Source organism: Eptesicus fuscus, chromosome 4 (genome assembly GCF_027574615.1).
Source record: "Eptesicus fuscus isolate TK198812 chromosome 4, DD_ASM_mEF_20220401, whole genome shotgun sequence".
Classification (NCBI taxonomy): domain Eukaryota; kingdom Metazoa; phylum Chordata; class Mammalia; order Chiroptera; family Vespertilionidae; genus Eptesicus; species Eptesicus fuscus.
Window position 1 is genome coordinate 12,794,476 of NC_072476.1, and position 19,947 is coordinate 12,814,422.

Consider the following 19,947-nt stretch of genomic DNA (forward strand, 5'->3'; position numbering starts at 1 on the left):
CCTGTAGTTTTCTGAGTACAGGTCTTTTACCTCCTTAGTTAAGTTTATTCTTAGGTATTTTAATTTTTTTTTTTTTTTGCAATGATAAAGGGGCTTGTTTGTTTAGTTTCTCTTTCTGTGAGTTTATTATCTCTTATATAAAAGGCAGTCACGCCGTTATGACCAAACTAGCAGTGGCTCTTGCGGCAGGTGAGACAGGGCACGCGAGCTACTAGCAGCAGAGAGCTATGAGCAACAGAGGGTGGGGCAGCAAGCTACCAGCCGCGATGGGCAGGGCGGTCAGCTGAGACAAGTGGAAGTGAGCTACTCGTGCACGATTTTGTGCATGCTGGGCCTCTAGTTGGTGTATAAAAAAGCCATAGATTTCTGGGTGTTAATTTTGTATCCTGCTACATTGCCAAATTCATTTATTAAGTCTAGTAGTTTTTTTGATGGAGTCCTTGGGGTTTTCTATGTACAATATCATGTCATCTGCAAAGAAGGACAATTTTACTTCTTCTTTTACAATTTGGATGCCTTTTATTTCTTCTTCTTGTCTGATTGCTATGGCTAGCACTTCCAGTACTATGTCGAACACGAGTGGTGAAAGTGGGCGTCCCTGTCTTGTTCCTGTTCTCAGGGAAATGGTTTTAGTTTTTGCCCATTGAGTATGATGTTGGCTGTAGTTTGGTCACATATGGCCTTTATCATGTTGAGATATGCTTCCTCTATTCCAACTTTGCTGAGAGATTTTATCAAAAATGGCTGTTGGGTCCTAACCAGTTTGGCTCAGTGGATAGAGCATCGGCATGCGGACTCAAGGGTCCCAGGTTCGATTCCGGTCAAGAGCATGTGCCTTGGTTGTGGGCACATCCCCAGTGGGGGGTGTGCAGGAGGCAGCTGATTGATGTTTCTCTCTCATCGATGTTTCTAACTCTCTCTCCCTCTCTCTTCCTCTCTGTAAAAAATCAATAAAATATATATTTTTTAAAATGGCTGTTGGATTTTGTCAAATGCTTTTTCTGTGTCTATTGATATGATCATGTGATTTTTGTCTTTCAATTTGTTTATGTGATGTATCACGTTTATTGATTTGCGAATACTGTACCAGCCTTGCATCCCAGGAATAAATCCCACTTGATCATGGTATATGATCTTTTTAATATATTGCTGGATGTGATTTGCTAATATTTTGTTGAGGATTTTAGCATCTATGTTCAGCAGGGATATTGGCCTGTAATTCTCTTTCTTTGTAGTATCCTTATCTGGTTTTGGAATTAGGATAATGCTGTCCTCATAAAAAGAGTTTGGAAGTGTTCCCTCCTCTTGGATTTTCTGAAATAGTTTGAGGAATATAGGTGTTAGTTCTTCTTTGAATGTTTGGAGAAACTCCCCTGTAAAGCCATCTGGACCTGGGCTTTTGTTTGGTGGGAGTTTTTTTTTATTATTGCTTCTATTTCATCAGTGGTTATTGGCCTTTTCAGGTTTTTTTTATTCTTCCTGATTCAGTTTTGGGATATTATATTTTTCTAGGAATTTGTCTATTTCATCTGCATTGTCCAGCTTGTTGGCATATAGTTGTTCCGAGTATTTTCTTACAATTCTTTTTATTTCTGTGGTGTCCATGGTTACTTCTTCATTTTCGTTTCTGATTTTATTTGGGTCCTCTCTCTTCGTTTCTTGATGAGTCTGGCTAATGGCTTATCAATTTTGTTTATCCTTTCAAAGAACCAGCTCTTGGTTTAATTAATTTTCTTTTTTTTTTTTTTTAGTCTATGTTATTTATTTCTGCTGTAATCTTTATTATTTCCTTCTTTCTACTTACTCTGGAATTTTCCTATTGTTCTCTTTCTAGTTCTTTAAGTTGTAGGGTTAAATAGTTTATTGCTGATCTTTCTTTTTCTTTCTTCCTTTTCTCTCTCTCTCTCTCTCTTTTTTTTTTTTTTGAGCTATGCCTGTAGTACTATGAACTTCCCTCTCAGGACTGCTTTGGCTGTGTTCCAGAGATTTTGGGTTGTTGTGTGTTCATTTTCATTTGTTTCCAGGAAGTTTTTTATTTCTTTCTTGGTCTCATTGGTAACCCATTCATTGTTTAATAACATGCTATTTATCCTCCATGTGTTTGAATGTTTTTGGGTGTTTTTACTGTAGTTGATTTCTAATTTCATTCCACTGTGATCTGAGAAGATGCTTGATATGATTTCAATCTTCTTGAACTAGTAGAGATTTGTTTTGTGTCCTAACATGTGATCTATCTTTGTTAATGATCTATGTGCACTTGAGAAGAATGTATATTCTGCTGTGTTGGGGTGAAATGATCTATAAATGTCTATTAAATCCATCTGATCCAGTGTGTCCATTATAGTCTCTGTTTCCTTGTTAAGTTTTTGTTTGGAAGATCTGTCCAGTGAAGTCAGAGGGGTGTTAAAGTCCCCTACTATGACTGTATTGTTGTCAATCTCTCTGTTAAAGTACTCTAGGAGTTTTTTATAAATTTAGGTGCTCCTATATTGGGTGCATATGTTTACCAGGGTTATATCCTCTTGCTGGATCGATCCCTTTAGTATTATGTAGTGACCTTTGTTGTCTCTTGTGATGGCCTTCATTTTAAAGTCCATTTTGTCAGATCTGAGTATTGTTACTCCAGCTTTTTTTTCTTTTCCATTTGCATGGAAAAATTTTTTCCATCCCTTCACTTTCATCCTGTGTGTGTCTTTTGTTTAGAAGTGGGTCTCTTGTAGACAATATATAGTTAGGTCATCTTTTTATATCCATTCAGCTACCCTATGCCTTTTGATTGGAGCATTCAATCCATTTACATTTAGAGTTATTATTGAGAGGTACTTTTTTTATAGCCATTTTAATTCTGTACGACTAGGTTTCTCTCTCTGTTTCTTCTTCTCAGCAATCCCTTAGAGCAGCGGTCACCAACTGGTGGTCCACAGACCACTGGTGGTCCGTGAGGTCCGAAAGGTTGGCGACCGCTAATTTAAGGAAACCTTTGGAGTAGTGGTCACCAACCAGTGGTCTGCAGACCACTGGTAGTCCGTGAGGTCCAAAAGGTTGGTGACTACTACCTTACAGCAATCCCTTTAGTATTTCTTGTAATGCTGGCTTGGTGGTGATGAACTCCTTTAGCCTTTTTTTTTTTTTTTTGGTCTGGGAAGATCTTTATTTGACCATCTATTTTGAATGATAGCCTTGATGAATATAGTAATCTTGGTCTCAGATCCTTGCTTTCCATTACCTTGAGTACTTCATGCCATTCCCTTCTGGCCTGTAGAGTTTCTGATGAGAAATCAGGTGTCAGCCTTATGGGAAGGGAACTCCTTTGTAGGTAACAGTTGTTTTTTTCTCTTGCTGCCTTTAAGATTCTCTCTTTGTCTTTAATTTTTGGCATTTTAATTATGATGTGTCTGGGTGTGGGTCTGTTTGGGTTCTTCTTGTTTGGGGTTCTCTGTGCTTCCTGAACTTGTGTGACTTTTTCCTTTACCAGGTTAGGGAAGTTTTCTGCCATTATTTCTTCAAACACCTTCCCTATGCCTTTCTCCCTTTCTGCCTCTTCTGGCACACCTGCTATGCTAATATTGTTACAGTTCACATTGTCCCACAGCTCCCTTAAGTTGTCCTCCTGTTTTTTAATTGTTTTTTTCTTTTTGGTTCTCTGATTGAATGATATTTTCAACTCTGTCTTCTAATTCACTGATTCGATCCTCAGCTTCCCCTAATCTGCTGTGTATTCCTTTCAATGTGTTCTTTATTTGTGTTATGCCATTCTTTATCTCAGACTGTTCTTTTTTCATATTTACTATATCTTTTTTCATACTGTTGAGCATTTTTACCATCATTACTCTGAACTCTGTTTCAGATAAATTTCTTATCTCTGCTTCATTTATCTCTGCTTCTGGAGAATTCTCTAGTTCTTTCATTTGGGGGTTCTTTCTTTGTCTCCTCATTTTGGTTATCTGTTTGGGTTTGTGACTATGTTTTAGGTAGATCCTCTACACCAGCGGTCGCCAATGGACCACCGGTGGTCTATGAGGTTTGAAAGGTTGGCAACCACTGGTTTAAGAAAGCCTTTGGAGCGGTGGTCACCAACCAGTGGTCCACGGGTGGTCCATGAAGTCTGAAAGGTTGGCAATCGCTGCTCTACACTTCTCAATCTCTGGTGCAGGACAGTGTTAAAGGCTGTTTCCGACAAATTGGGTCAGGCAAAGACTCAAAGCCTCTAGAAACTGCCTCTGTCTACAGACTAATAGGATTCTGACTTGAATTGCCCCCAGGCCAGTGGTCGGCAAACTGTGGCTCGAGAGCCACATGCGGCTCTTTGGCCCCTTGAGTTTTTAGCAAAGGCCAGCTTAGGAGTACCCTAATTAAGTTAATAACAATGTACCTACTTATATAGTTTAAGTTTAAAAAATTTGGCTCTCAAAAGAAATTTCAATCTTGTACTGTTGATATTTGGCTCTGTTGACTAATGAGTTTGCCAACCACTGCCCCAGGCAATCGCCCTCAGGTGTAGCAAGAGTTTTTCAACAGGGTGGGGCAGTTGTTTCTGTCTGAAGGCTAATTGTTACTTTTAATCTCTTAAGTGGCCTGGTTTTCCAATAAGATGTGTTGACTGTCTTCCCCACAGGCAAGGCAAGTGTCTATGTGGGAAAGATGTCCTCCACTGAGTGAGGGAATGACTTATCCCAGGAAACTTGGGGTGTCTGCCTTCTAAGCTTTATCCCCCCAAGTCCCCAGTCCTGGGTTCTGCTCTCATAGCTCCAGTCCACTTCACTCTTCCTTTGTCAGAGCACAAGGTGCATGGTTCCACAGGGAATTTTTGTGCGTTAGCCCTTCAAGAGGGTGCCTGAACTTGCAGCTGCCACTCCCTGGCAGACAGCACACCACTGCTTTTCACAGCTAGATGTTATGTGGGTACCCTCCTCCGATTTGGTGCTCCTTGCTGGGGAGCCCAGCCTCGTTGGGATTAGATCCCAGAGTTCTCAGTGGCACCCTCCCACAGCTGAGATATCTCTCCGGGACTTCAGTTGCTGTCTGTGGGCGCCTGGCCAGCCCTTTCGTGCCTCTGCCCCTCCTACCAGTCTCTATGCAGTCTCCACCTTCGGTCCTCAGGTATCAGGGTTCTCTCCTGTGAGTTTTCCGTTGATTATTCATGAAGACTTTCCATATTTTAGTTGTAATTCCAGCATGTTCCTGGGAGCATGTCCGTGCAGCATCCACCTATGTTGCCGCCATTTTTAATCTCAGTTATTGCTTCTAATAAACAGAATCCAGTCTGGTTAGTGATGGAGTGTCACTCTGAGATTAGGTTATAAACAGAATGTGGTTTCTCTTGGGGACCTTCATGTGCACACTTTCACTCTCTTGCTTGCTATCCCTGTAGGGAGCAATGTCTGTGGAGAGGTCCATGTGGTGAGAGATCAAGGCCAGCCAATGTGTTTTCTCCTCCCTTGAATCAAGCCTTAAAATGAGACCACACCCCCAGCTGACAACTTGAATATAACTCTTGACCTAGAGCTAAGGCACCCAGCTAAACCCGGTTGGGTGCAGAACTTTAAAATAACATGTATTTGTTTTAAGCTGCAATGTTTGGGGATAATCTGTTTGCAGCAAGAGATAACTAACATACCTCCATTGGTGGTTTCATAGCTCCTGTGGCCTCAGTTACCATTCTCAGTGGCAGTATCTCTGTATTGATATTTTGCTTCTCAATTCTCTTGATATTGCTACTTTGTTGTTTCATAAATTCCTCAAAGTTTTCATGTTCAAAACCAACTCACCCAGCCACATAAGTAAATGCAAATTTCATGAGAGTGGCTTCATTGCTATTCACTGCTGTGTCCCCAGTGCCCAGCACATAGTAAATCCTCACTAAATGTAGGTTGGATTAATATTTCACATCAAACTTGTATCTTTTCTGATGTTCTCTATTTCAGTAAATATAGTACAATCCATTTAGTCACTCAAGGGACTTATTCTTGACCCCCCTCACTTTACTTCATTCTCACATCTTATCAATCTCTAAGTTCTGTAAGCCTAATATTGTAAATATTTTCCAAATCTGCCTGATTCTCTACCTCCATTGCTGTCACCCAAATCCAGGTCACCATTATGTCTTACCTGAACCATAGCAATGGCTGAACTGGTTTCTCTTCATTCACTTTGTTGTTGCTTTTTAAAGTAAACTTTTAAATGTAACATACAGAAATGTATAAAAACCAACAATGAAGAGTGTGATGGGTTTCTACCAAGTGAAAACAGCCTTTTAGCCAGGATTGCCCTAGCGGGTTTGGGTCAGTGGATAAAGCGTAGACCTGCGGACTGAAGAGTTCCCAGACACTCACCTGGGTCAGGAGGTCAGGGGCACATGCCTGGGTTGTAGGCTCGATCCCCAGTAGGGGCATGCAAGAGGCAGCCAATCAAAGATTCTCTCTCATCATTGATGTTTCTATCGCTCTCTCCCTCTTCCTTCCTCTCTGAAATCAATAAAAAAATATATTTTTTTAAAAGAGCATATCAACACTCCCGGGGAACATAACCAGTTTACCCTATTAAATTTGGTGGCTTGCCTGGCTAATGCTGAAACTGCTAGCCTTGACAATTGTAGAAAGAACGACTTAGTGTTGCTGCCTATGGCGGAGACTTCTGTCCTCCTGGAGCTTGCCCAGGGCAGGAAAAAGCAACTGTGATGGGCAGACTGCCAAGCCTGCATCATGGCTGATATCCAGAAGCCAGGCTTGGGGTTGGCAGCCTCTCTGCCTCCCCTATTTGCAAGATTAGATGTTAGTCTTGCTCACTCACTAGGAAGGAACAAAGCCTCCATGATCATAACTGCTGAGTAGTTCCTGTTGCTGCAAGACAAGGGCATCAAGAATTTGGTGGGAAAAAAATAAGAGAAAAAAAAAAAAGAAAAAAAAAAGAAAAGAAAGAAAAAAAAAAAAAAAAGAATTTGGTGGTGAGAGGGACCTGGTTAAAGAGACTGATATAGCCACACAATGAAATATGCCGTAGTTTAAAAAACAAACAAACAGCAAGGCACTACTTGAGAACTGCAGAACTCTCAGCACACAACCTCTCCATCTAAACCTGCACTAAGAGACTTGACCAAATTGTGGCATGGCTTCTAACAGCATAAGGCTAGGATGACCCTAGCGCTCCCCCACCCCCACCCCTAAAATGCCTGCCTGAAAAAGCTCAACGCTGCTGCCAGGAAAATATACTGTTTGTTCTAGCCAACACCTGATGATTGGCCCCTGACCTCCCTTTCTCAGAGTATTTACTAAAAAGGGCTTATAATTGTGAATATGTGTCTCTTACAACTCAGAAGCATCTGTCACAGACCTGAGAGTCATTCCTTTGAAATGCATTTGCCAGGAAGGACAGGACGTCTGTCTCCCTACTCCGTGGGAGCATAGACTACTGACACATCTGGCGGACACACCTGGCCTAATCACATCTACCCTGGCCAGCTCTGTGACCTTTCACTTCTGATTCTACTGAGCCCCCTCCCTCCCTCCCTCACACTCCCTTTCCCAAATGCCCTGTCAAATCGGAGGGCGTTCGGCTCCTTCCCCTGCTGTCAGTAGTTATCCAATAAAATCTTCCCACCGCTTTAACTAATGTCCGGCGGTGTTTGTCTTCGACACGCTGCATGTTGTTGTTTTTTCTCTCTGCATGTTTTTTATATTGAACCATCTCTAAGATGTGTCACACACAGAGTGGGGGCAAGTCAGCAGCACACGGTGGTATATACTCCCATATCTGAAACAAAATCCAGACTAGGTGAGTGTGGCCGGAGACCTTGTCCCCGGAAGGCTGGGCCGGAATTTGCTCCGGGTTGTTAGCTTGGTAGCCCCGCGCAGACCGCCCCAATTTCCCCATCGCGGGCTGGCAAGTGTCTGCCCCGGAGTTCTCGCTGCTTCGGGTGGCCCCGCGCCCAGGGACCAAAGCTGGCGCCGCGAGAGCCGGGAAAACCGGAAGTTGGAGTGGGGCAGCCGGACGGGAAACGCCAGCACACCCGCCTGGGTCAGGAGGCACAAGGGTAACTCCACTCAGCAGGGCTGCCCCTCGGGGGCGCGGACGGGAGCGCGCAGGTGAGAGTGGCCTTGGAGAGGCGGGGTCATATGGACGTCAGCCAATCACCGGCGTGTCCGCGGGCGGGGCAACGTCGTTGCCTAGGCAACACGCTCCCAGCATCGGTGCTCGGAAAGCGTCCTCTCCCACTGCCTCGCATTAGGGGACCCGTCCGTGGAGTCACCTCCGTGCCTCTGGGGGTGAGCTCCCACGACCTGGTCTCCAGCAGACTTGGGGTTTCTTATTTTTCTTCTTTATTCCTGGGACCCCTCCTATCTAACACTTATACTGGTTTTCTTTTTTTCTTTGTCAGTGGTTAACATTTGCTCTGCTATTTATTCGATTATTCCTGTTTTTCTCCCTCTCCCCCATTCCTTTATTTCCCCCTCTGGTCTCTTCTTACTAAGACTAGATGTTTGCATTGCCCTGTCTCCAGCCTGGGCTGCCTTCATACAAGGTTGTTTTTTCCTTACTTAAGATTGTTGTGTGTGTTTTTTAGTTTTTATTATTCTGGGTGCGTTTTGTTTGTTTGTTTTTGTTTTTGTAAAGTCCTCTTTAAGACCTGAGTTAGCTCTCAGGCCAATCTCTGAGGATAGGTCTTGATTTATTTTCTAAAGGTAGCGTATTCTCCTTACTCAAGCTCAATGAAGCCACCTGATACCAGTTTGCATTTGTGTTTCCCGTGCCTGAAGCTCCCATAAGCGCCTTCATCCATGATAATTATCCTTGTGACAGGCTCCTGAGGTGAGTACATTCCTAAATTGGTGGCCTGTGAACTGGACAACCAGTTATTTGTGCTGGGTTTATATGGAGTTATTTTTAAAAATTTATTTTAGTCATCAACATTTAAAAGGACATTTCACATAGAAATCTAATTCTTTTTGAGTTCTCTTGAAAAATCCTCAAGCTTTGGCAGTTCTGGGTCCCCAACTGTCACATCTTAAACAAAATATGGTTTATTGAGGCCTCTGAAGTCCCTCCCCACTCTGGTCTTACACCCAAGGAACCAGTCATTTGTGGTATTGCCTGGCTGCTGGATGCATTTAGGTGTTTTGTTTTTTAAACAGAACATGATTATATTTAATACACAAGTTTCATACAACCAGTGCATTTAGGTTTTGATCTCTGCTTTACTTATTTACTCACCCTGCCTGGGTGCCTTTCTGAACTCTCTCAGGGAATTCCCACAGAGCAAATGTGAGAGCCTTTCCTCCTAGACCTGCTCAGTCCTAGCGCCAGTCCTGGAAGGGTTTCCTTTTCTTTCCAAGAAGGGGCTAATATCTGTCATATAGCAGGTGCTCCATATATATTTTTTGAACAGTTAAATAAATACTATTACTTTATTCGGTCTAGTTTAGGCAATCCCCTGGTGGGACCCAAATCTCCGGGCTTCCCAGTATCCCTGACGTGTCCCTTACGTCTGGTAGAGACTTTTGCCCAGGAAGCACTCTTTTTGGACTCTGTGCACTCCTGGGACTGCCATGGGCTAAAATGGTTCACCTGAGGAGCAAGGTCCCTCACTCTGGACACTGGCCATGCTCCTCCTTGATGGAGAAATGCTCACAGATTGAGCAGTTCATCTTCTCCAGGGCTCCCTGTGGCTTCTTCTCAGTTTGTAGCTCTCTCTGGCTTGAAAACATTATTTACTTTTGCTACACATTTGTACATCTCTCTTTACCTTGAGGATTAAAATGCCTGGAAATACTGACCAGAGATAAACCCTAGGGGTAATTTTTCCTTCATCAAAGTGACAACAGAATGGGTTAGAGTCCTAGGACTCCTAAAACATGTTGAACTCCAGAAGGAGAGTTGCAAACTCAAAATGCTGCAGGGGCCAAGTGGGGACAAATGTGGCCATCTGAGAGCAGCCCCTGGATGTGAGGAAGTTGGGTTCAGGGTTGCCAGATGTTCTAATTTTTCAAGAAAATAAAATTTATGAGAATTCTAATTTTTAAATTTTGGAAACTAATCTATAATAATAAAAGCATAATATGCTAATTAGACCAGACATCCTTCTGGACGACCTTCCGGATGAAGCCGGGGCTGCGAGGGAAGCCCAGGTCCTGAGTGCCTGCCAGCAGCCAGAGGGAAGCCCAGGTCCCAGGTGCCAGAGGGAAGCCGGTGCCAGCAGCCAGCCAGGGGAAGGAAGGCCTACTCTTGCACGAATTTCGTGCATCGGGCCTCTGGTTTTCTAAAGAGTGAAATCCTTGTGAGCCTTTGTAGCACACCTGTGGGCTGGTACAGGGGCCAGTCATGCTTGTCTTACTGGATGAAGTGGATACGTCTCACAGGACTGATGGGCTGAAGGCAATGGGCAGGGGAATGTTTCCTGGAGGAATGAATCTTCCTAGAATCTGACTTCAGGGCTAGTCCCCACCCCTTTTCTGACTGGGAGGTGGAATATGAACCTACCAGGGATGTCTGAGGGTCTGGGGCCCCATGGATAGTTGGGCCAGACCCCTTAACCTCCGCTAACCTCAGCCTCGAGAGGGGAGTTGGGGGTAGGAGGCAACTAGAAAAATTAGATTGATCCCCCATCTTTCAGAGGTGGAGGGAAATGGGGGGAAAGAGGTAGAAGGGAGATCCTGGGCCTCTGTTTCCTAAGTTCCCTCTTATGAAGAGGGAACTCTGTATCAGTCTTGGGGGGAACCCGGAGGACCTGCTGACCAGCCTGGGGGCCATAAATAAAATACAGGGGAAATCTTTATGGAGACACCACAGACCTTTAGAAGTCCTCAAGGGTGCTGAAAAGGACCATGTACCCCTCCACCCAGCAAAGTGCCCTCCCTCCTGTGAGGACAGCTGCAGTGTTCTCTCTGAAATGCCAAATGTCAAACTCCTCCCATAAAATGCATTTTCCCATATTTGCACCCCCGCTTGGGTGGCATCACAAGTAGTTCGTGCCCGGAAAAGTGATTGTGAGCTGCCAGTGCAGATTGGGAGTGACCTTTGGAGCAAGAGCAGGCACTGCTGGGCTTGGGACCCTAAGCCCGGAACCCTCGAAGCCAGGAACCCCCTAGGACTGCAGCTACGCGGGGAACGGGATCTGGGAGGGACTTCCTGTTGTCCTTAATCCCAGCCTCCACCCGGCTCCCCTTCCCTGGTGCTGGCTGCCGCGACAACTTTCCTGGGGGAGGACCCCCCCTTCCCACTGTTCAAGGTGCCCCATCCACTTCCCCCTCAGTGAGGGTGGGGGGTCGGGGTGGGGGCCTGAATCCAAAGACCGATTTGGGCAGCCAGCTGGCAGGAGGGGACGGGGTCGAGGGTAGAAGGCTTGGAGAGAAGGGGTCCTGGAACCAGCTTGGGGAAGGGGAAAGACAGGAAGGACATCCTCCGATCAGGACCCTGAGCCAGATGGACTCCCAAGGCCAGGCGGGTCATTGCAGCTGCAGGGAGGGCTGCTGAGAGTGGGCAGCTCACTTTCTGGATCCCAGGCAGGGTTGAGTCGGGCCGAGTTCAGGGTGTATGTGTGTCCTGAGCCAGAGAAATGCCAGAGCCTGGATTCCTCAGCTGAGCTGGCTGTGGTGTTAGGGGCCCCACGCAGCACCTGCTTTGTAGGATCTCTGCAGACCTTTCAGCTTCTGATGACAGGAGATACAGATCCCTAGTCAGCCCTGCTTTGCCCGAGCTGATGGGCTCTTGTTTAGTGACAGACGGGACAATACAAAATAGCATGCTGTAGAAGCGAGGAGCCAAAAAACAGAGGGAGGCCGTTGGATGGCATCAAGGAGGCTTTATTTTTTATTGAAAACGGGGGTGCATCTGGCCCTACATGGGATTTTTTGGGGGCACTTCAGAGGTGTCCAGGAGACGTTGCCTGGTTTCCTTCTGCTCTTCCAGGCTCCTGGCCAGAAGCTGGAAGGGGCCTGGCCAACAGAGGAGAAACGACTCCGTTGTGCTTTCTTGCTGTGAGATAGAATGTCTGCAGATCGTGGCGGCATCCGGGCTACCCAGGACAAAGAGAGAGCCCAAGAGGTACGGACGGGGCGCCGGGTGAGGGAGGTGTGCTTTGGAAGGAACTGGAGCTGGATGGTATCTTCACAGGAGGAGGCAATGGAAGAGTTAGACTCACTGGGGTGCAGAGCTGGTGGGTGGGGGTGAGGGGGGTATTAAAAAGAAGATGGTATGATGGGGAATACTTTCCACCTGGGAATTGACTTCTGTGGAACTGCATTGCTTTGCAATAGTCAGAGGACCAAAGGCCACGTTGTGAGGTAGCAGTTAGGCTGTGTAGGAACCCTACTGAGGAGGCTAGCTCTCTGAACAGAACCCAGAGCACACACAGAAGCCTCAGTACCCCCCCACCCCTCCACACACACACTGTCCTTGGCCTGAGACCCCTTCTCTTCTTTCTGGGTATGAGCACCTAGGCCTTCCTGTACCGTGTGTGTGTGTGTGTGTGTGTGTGTGTGTGTGTGTGTGTGTGTAATTACAGGGAGACCAGAGTCACCAGACTTGGAATCAGAGGAATATGAGTCAGTCACAGCCAGGTGTGTGACCTTGGGCAAGTCCCCTGGCCTCTGGAAACCAGGTGTATGATCTATAAAATGTGGATCATGTGCCTGTTGTTCCCATCTGTCTCACGCAGGTGGTTAGGAGGCTCAGAGGAGATAATGGGCAAAGAGTCCTCTGTAAGCAGTTCATCAGCCTGTAGGAGGTCATTTTTGTAACACACAAAACAAGAACACCCACAGCGACCGGAACCTAGTCAGAGAGACCTATGTCCCCTCACCTAGTAGTGCAAATACAAATCAAGTACTAGTTCTGTTTTTCCTACCATAGAAGCACAAGGAATTGTTACCCTTGTTTGGTTTCCATTCCACAATGCCTTTGTAACACCAAAGGGCTTCACACATCCATGACATGCTCTGCTGATGGTGGGTTCTGTCAGCTCACACAGTTGAGTAATAATAATAATAGTAACTGTTTATCTAGAACTTTCTGGGCAGCTCTTGCTCGCCCGTTATCTGTGCAGGAGGCAGAGCAGCTGAGTCTTGGAGGCTGCCTCACCCACGTGGTTCTCAGGCACCCTGACTCCCGGGTTTTTTCCTGTGAGACTAACACAGATGGAAATGGGGGGAGTGGGGAGGGTTTTGCATGAGTTCCCAGCAGAAGGCTGGCTAGTCCCTGTGCTGCGGAGGACAGTGAGGCTTCACCAGGGGCCTCCAAGTGTAAGGGAAGCAACTTAACTGAGGCTCTGGAGGTTTGGGTGGAGGCGGTGCCTGCTCTGGTGGATGGCTAGTGAGGAACGGCTCTGGATTTGAGCCCCAGTCACCTAACTAAAGCCTGCTCCTCACTCTCCAGAGGACGGGCTGAGGCTGGTGTGACGAAGGGGCGACAAATTGGGAGGACCCTGAAGTCCCACTGTGCGGGGTGGTGCTGAAGGGGGTGAGCTGGAGAGGAGTTCTGTCAGACCAAGATGGGCATCAGGCCTCAGCACACTTAGTGGCACTCTTGGGTTTTTTTTCTCCAAACCAACAAACGCCCAACCACTCTGACCAAATTGAGTCAGGCCAGAAACAGCCCAAGGCCACATGATGCCTCCCTGTCACCTTTAAGACATGGTGGCACTAGGGTGACTTGGGAGTCAGATACACTTGAGTTCAAATCCTGGTTGAGTCACTCACCAGCTCCATGATCTTGGGCCATTGTCTGATCTCTGAGCCTGGGAATATTCGTTTCCTAGGGCTGCCGTAACACAGGACCACAAACTTGGTGGCTTAAAACAACCAGAATTGATTCTCTCAGTTCTGGAGGCCAGAAACCCAAAATCAAGGTGTGGCCAGGGCTCCCTCCCGAGGCTCTAGGGGAGAATCCTTTCTGCCTCTTCTGGCTTCTGGGGGCTCCCGCTGTCCCTTGACTTGTGACAGCATCACTCCAACCTTTGCTTCTGTCTTCGCATGGCCTCCTCCATATTTCTGTGTCCTCTCCTCTTTTTATAAGGACCCCAGTCATTAGATTTTCAACCTGCTGTACTTGGTTTCCTCATATATTAAAAATAATAATCCACACAGCTGCTAGAGGTGCAGGCTTGAATTGAAACAGGCAGCCGTCCTGTGGGCACTGGGCCAGCTTGCACCTAGCAGGGCCTTGATAAGCCTGCCTTTCTTCCCTGTGGTGGTGAGCAGGAGATGCACAGGCCCCTGGGGATGGGGAAAGGAAGCAAGGCCAGTGCTTCAAGCTGTGTCTTGTGTTTGGTTGTGCATTCGGCCACACTAGGTGTCTGCCCTTGCAGGGACCCCTCGGTGTGGAGGACATGGTGCTTGGCCGTGTCTCCCCGTCTCCATCCCAGTGCTGATGGGGGCTGCCATTCCTAGGTTCCAGGTCCTGGGCATCCTTGTCAAGAAATGCTTTCCGAGTCAAAGGAGATGGTGCCTTTGGGAGCCGCCCAGGAGTCACCCTACATTAAGACAGAGCTGCAAGAACCACACCCTGAGGAGGCGTTGCAGGAGGACAAGGCTCAAGGAGCTTGGAGCTGGGGGCGCCTAAGCCAGGGCTCTAAGGAGAAAGCTCTTTTTTTGCCTGGAGGAGGTGAGGAGAGGGATGTGAAGAGCAGTGCTTTCCCGGGCAGCAGCTGTGAGGAGAGATGGAGGCTCACAGCCCAGGTGGGGAGGGGAAGAGGCCCCTGCCATGGTCAGGAGCGATGCCTGGGTGTCTGCTCACTTGCCTCTTGGAGGCCATCCTGACACAGCCTCAGAGCCTACTGACCTCTTCTTGGGTGGGGTCAGCGGTGGGGTTTGAGGCAGCTGTGGATTTTCCAGGCATGAGCCCACTTGGGGAGCAGCAGGATGCAGCAGGGTGAGGTGGCCTCTCTGAGGACCTCTCTCCTCTCTCAGCCCTCCCCTCCCCTCAGATCCCCGTGCTTTCCCATGAGGGGAGGACCAGAGACCGGCAGATGGCTGCAGCGCTCCTCACTGCCTGGTCCCAGGTGAGTGCGCCTGTCCAGGGCTGGAGGGACAGCATCTCTGACTGAATCGTCCTCCAGATCTCAGCACCGGACCCGAGGGTGGGTGCTGGAGGGAGATGTGCTGGAGATCCGAGCTTTGGCTGTGATGTCGGAAAGAAGGTCTCTCGTTTTTGTTCCTGTTGTCTGTTGTACACAACTGCCTTATTCTTGCCCCCCTCCCCCCAAAATCCTTGGACGGCTCCTGCTTCACCCTCAGACCTGGGCAGCAGGTTGGGAGTTGGGAATCTCATCTTGGCACTATCAGGCCCCCTCCACCAGGCCTTGTCGTGTCCTGCGAGAAGGCATTTTGTGTTGTTTCAGATGCCAGTCACCTTTGAGGACGTGGCTCTGTACCTCTCCCGGGAGGAGTGGGGGCAGCTGGACCACACGCAGCAGAGTTTCTACCGGGATGTCCTGCAGAAGCGAAATGGGCTGGCCTTGGGTAAGGGCTGGCACTTGTGCTGGGGCGACCACTTCCTGAGGCCCTAGATGTCAGAGGGGGGTCTGTCCCACTGTCACCTCCCAGCTTTCCAAGGCTTAAACCCTTCTCATAGTTCACATAGACAGTGCTGTTATGTAGAACCTTCCTAGTGATGGGCATGCTCCACGTATGGGCTGAGATGGTAGCCATGAGCCAGATGTGGCTGGTTAGAGCAACTGAGTACTTAATTTATTTCACTTAATCAGCTCAGTTTTGAACTGAAATAACTATATGTGGCTAGTTGGCTGCTGGACTAGACAGTGCCTACCTGCAGATTCTGCTTCTCTTTGGTTCTTCTGTGTGCTGATTCCTGTAGTTTCACCCTCTTTCTCTCTCTCTCTTTCTTTCTAATATTTTTATTGATTTCAGAGAGGAAGGGAGAGAGGAGAAAGAGAGAGAAACATCAATGATGAGAGAGAACCATTGATCTGCTGCCTCCTGCACGCCCCCTACTGAGGATTGAGCGCACAACCTGGGCATGTGTGCTGATCAGGAATGGAACCGTGACCTCCTGGTTCATAGGTTGACACTCATCCACTGAGCCACACCAGCTGGGCACCCTCCTCTTTCTTGAAGCCAGGCTTTAGAAGTGTCTGAGCAGAAAACTTGGCTCTGGGGTCAGGGCTGCATGCCTGCAGTAGGGGGGACATGGCGCCGGTTAATCTCCAGACTCGTAGACTCATGCCCAAGAGGCGCGTCCTCTTCTCAGAGGGGCGTGGCGCTCTGTTTTTCTCACTGTAGGAGTTAAGTCCCAGGGCGGTTCTCACTTTCAGAATCTAGTTTTTTTGGGCAGATTTTTATGAGATCTTATGGAAAACTCAGTGTGTTCATTCATTTTTAAAAATATATATTTTTTTATTTCAGAGAGGAAGGGAGAGGGAGAGAGAGAATTATTGGTCAGCTGCCTCCTGCATGCCCCACACTGGGGATCGAGCCCACAACCTGGACATATGCCCTGACCAGGAATCGAACCTTGACCTCCTGGTTCATAGGTCGATATTCAACCACTGAGCCACGCTGGCTGGGCTCTTCATTCATTCATTCAGTTAATATGTCTATCAACACACATCTGTTGCACACCTGCTAGTCCAAGTGGAGCTGAGGGCTTGGTAATGGCCCCCTTTGACTTCAGTGGTGAGCTGAGACCCCTACGGTCCCTGATGGACCCCAAAATCACAGCCACCCTGCTCACTCCTTTAATTGTTAACAGTCTCAGGGCCCATATCAGCAGGTCTGGGCAAGTCCTGGGAGATCAGAAGGAACCTAGTGCCCATTTGTGGCCCCATGACAGGTCTCACGAATGACCTAAATGACCCAGTTTGTCCAACACATTCCCTTCCTTCCTGGGAGCTTGGATCAGGGGATGGAGGCCAGGCCCTCTGCTCTCTCACTGACTTAACCAGAATTCTCAGGCCTTTACCAAGGACTTGCCGAATGGACCTCTGGTCCCTGACTTCTGGGTGGTCAGTGTCTCTGGCCTTCCTGTCCCCGGCCCTCCCCCGGAGCCCTTTTTTGCTGATGGTCTTGGAAAAGTGTAGGTGCAGGAGTGGGAGACTGTTTGGTTTCCAACGATGCTGGGCCCACTGCTGTGGCAGTGTGAGGAAGCGGGTTGCTGGCAGCTGAACTGGCCCTTTACTTCTGGTGCTTGTTCAAGGAGACAAGGAGGAGCCCTAACTCAGCCCTGAAAAGACTGTGTCTAGGGGTGACCCTGGAACGTGCTTCCTAGAGAGGGTGGACATCTGACCCCAAGCAGTCTTTGAGCTCATGTGATATTACCTGGTGTTTCCAGTTGCACTCATTCCCCTTTGCTCTGTCACTTCTCGGGGGGGTGTCTCCTGCTGGGCAGCCCGGGAGGTCTGTGACTGAGCTCTGCATCTCTTTTTGGCCAGGGTTTCCTTTCAGCAGAACTTTCTGGGCCTCCCAGGTGCAGGGCAAGGGCGAGGCCTCAAGTTCATGCCTGCAGATGGGAGATGAAGAGGAGAAGAGAGGTGCGTCCAGGGGTGATGGGTGGGCGGTGGGTTGTCAGTGTCACTCCCAGGTGCCCTTTGTCTGTGCAGGGTCTGGTTCCTGTGGGTGCAGACACATGGCCCTGCCTGGGGCAGGGTGCCAGCCTCCCCTCTGCTCAGGGTGGCCGTCGTTTCCCAGGCCCCCCTCGGGTCCTTGCGCTTTTCTCCATCTCTGGAATTCCCATGGGTCCCTCACAAAAGCCTCTCTCTGGTTGGAAACAGTTTCTCCAGGAGCGGTGGAGGTGAGAAAGGAGGATCCGGCAGTCCCTGGGGATGTGAAGTCCTTTAGGACCAGGGCAGGGAGAGCCCAGGATGTCCTGCAGTGTGGATGGCAGGCAGCCAGCAGCCAGAGAATGGGGCCCGCCAAAGATGAGGGGCAGCCGGGACCCCCGGAGGAGAGACAGCTGGAACCAGCCCTGTCCGACACTGACCTTTTAGAGAAACCCAGCGAGGGGGAGACAGGCGCCCCCGAAAGCAGCGAGGAGGGCTTGGCCCCTGACAGTGACACCAGCAAGAAGACCTACAAATGCGAGCAGTGCGGCAAGGGCTTCAGCTGGCACTCCCACCTGGTGACGCATCGACGCACGCACACGGGCGAGAAACCCTACGCCTGCACGGACTGCGGCAAGCGCTTCGGCCGCAGCTCACACCTCATCCAGCACCAGATCATCCACACTGGCGAGAAGCCCTACACCTGCCCCTCCTGCTGGAAGAGCTTCAGCCACCACTCCACACTGATCCAGCACCAGCGCATCCACACGGGCGAAAAGCCCTACGTGTGCGACCGCTGTGCCAAGCGCTTCACCCGCCGTTCGGACCTGGTCACTCACCAGGGCACGCACACCGGTGCCAAGCCCCACAAGTGTCCCATCTGCAGCAAGTGCTTCACACAGAGCTCGGCCCTGGTCACCCACCAGCGCACCCACACAGGGGTCAAGCCCTACCCCTGTCCCGAGTGCGGCAAGTGCTTCAGCCAGCGCTCCAACCTCATCGCGCACAACCGCACGCACACGGGGGAGAAGCCCTACCACTGCCTCGACTGCGGCAAGAGCTTCAGCCACAGTTCGCACCTCACTGCCCACCAGCGCACCCACCGCGGGGTCCGGCCCTACTCCTGCCCCCTCTGCGGCAAGAGCTTCAGCAGGCGCTCCAACCTGCACCGGCATGAAAAGATCCACACCACGGGCCCCAAGGCCCTGGCCATGCTGATGCTGGGGGCTGCGGGCGCTCTGGCGGCACCCCCACCTGCTCCCACCTAGGAGGCCTGGAGGGAGGGGCCAGGCCCCGGGGAGGAACGAGGGCAGCTGCAATGGCAGTGAGAAGGTAGCGGGAAGGGAGTTGGGAGGTGCTGGCATGGGGATGGGGCATGGCAACACTGGGAGGATCTACGTTGAAGAGCAGGCAGGCTAGTTGCAAATTAAAGGACTTGGAATTCAAGCCACAGCCTATTGCTCTGTCTTGAGGTGGGGTGGTGGGGTGGGGAGGGGTGGGGCCATGGGGGATGCTGGTGGCTGGCCCCAGACTTGGGTTGGGGCCCTATCCAAATGGTCAGGACCGTAAGTCTCCGGGCGAAGGAGGTTTTAAGACCTGAAGCCAACCAGCCACTGCTGGAATGGTGGACTCCTGGTGGGCCTTCTGCTGCCTCCATCACTCTCATCCCGTGGGCCTGCCCACTGAGCCCTGAAACCCCCCTGGGCCTGCTGGGAGCCAGGAGCGGGCCAGGGCCAGCTCGTGAACTCATACTTACTGTCTCCTGCCTGCCCCGTCTCCTGTCGCAGGTACCAGCTCAGACATTTTCCATCTGCTTTCTCTGGGGTCTAGTGGTAATTCGGTATGAAAGCCTCACTCACCAGGGACTCCTGTCCCTCCTAGTTCCTTCTGGGGCTGCTGCCAGTTCCTGCTACTTCTCCCCTCGTTGGCCTCTTCACACGTGTCCTTTATAGTTTGCCCTACTCACCTCTGCCTGGTTCTTTTACTCCTGGCCTTCTAGCTTTTTGCTTCTGTTGTTTGTTTCCCATTCTCTACTGTGTTTCCTGGGAGGGGTAGGCTCAGCCTGCTTATTATCCAGGATTTGCAGCTTGGCTCCCAAGATAACATGCAGTTCTGACCTTGACGTCTGCATCAGAGAGGCCATTGAGACCCCACCTGTCTCCGTGGATCATGGAGCCAGCAGGGTGGCTGCAGCCCTGGTTGGCTCCCAGCTCCTAAGGGATGGCAGAATGGGGATATTAATAATAGCTGCCAGTTGTTGAGCAGCTGCCCTGCCAGGCATGGGACCAAGTACCATATATATGTCACCTCTACTCCACAACACTGAGGAGTGGGTTTTATCCCAGTTTTTTTAACCTATGTAATTATTTTTTTAAATTGATTTCAGAGAGGAAGAGAGAGGGAAAGAGAGACAGAAACATCAATGATGAGGGAGAATCATCAATTGGCTGCCTCCTGCATGT

At 49.2% G+C, this 19,947-nt stretch overlaps 1 protein-coding gene and 1 long non-coding RNA gene across 3 annotated transcripts; one reads left to right on the forward strand and one right to left on the reverse strand.

Annotated features, from left to right (window-relative positions):
* Positions 1-8,199: 8,199 nt before the first annotated feature.
* Positions 8,200-18,918, forward strand: ZNF205 (zinc finger protein 205). Of its 2 annotated transcripts, none has more exons than XM_054714645.1 (8): positions 8,200-8,261; positions 8,679-8,805; positions 11,902-12,036; positions 14,379-14,592; positions 14,898-14,989; positions 15,329-15,449; positions 17,378-17,476; positions 17,717-18,918. In XM_054714645.1, the coding sequence occupies exons 3-8, from the start codon at positions 11,980-11,982 to the stop codon at positions 18,751-18,753; spliced, it is 1,620 nt and encodes a 539-aa protein (XP_054570620.1). In that variant the 5' UTR covers positions 8,200-8,261; positions 8,679-8,805; positions 11,902-11,979; the 3' UTR covers positions 18,754-18,918. The 2 variants fall into 2 exon arrangements, with proteins under 2 accessions (XP_054570620.1, XP_028001478.2); XM_028145677.2 differs by having other exon boundaries at positions 17,726-18,918.
* Positions 17,362-19,721, reverse strand: LOC129148798 (uncharacterized). The gene is made up of 3 exons (XR_008555769.1): positions 19,452-19,721; positions 17,926-18,014; positions 17,362-17,445 (listed from the first exon to the last, which is right to left on the reverse strand). It is a non-coding gene; the product is annotated as an uncharacterized LOC129148798 (long non-coding RNA).
* Between the last annotated feature and the right edge of the window lie 226 nt (positions 19,722-19,947).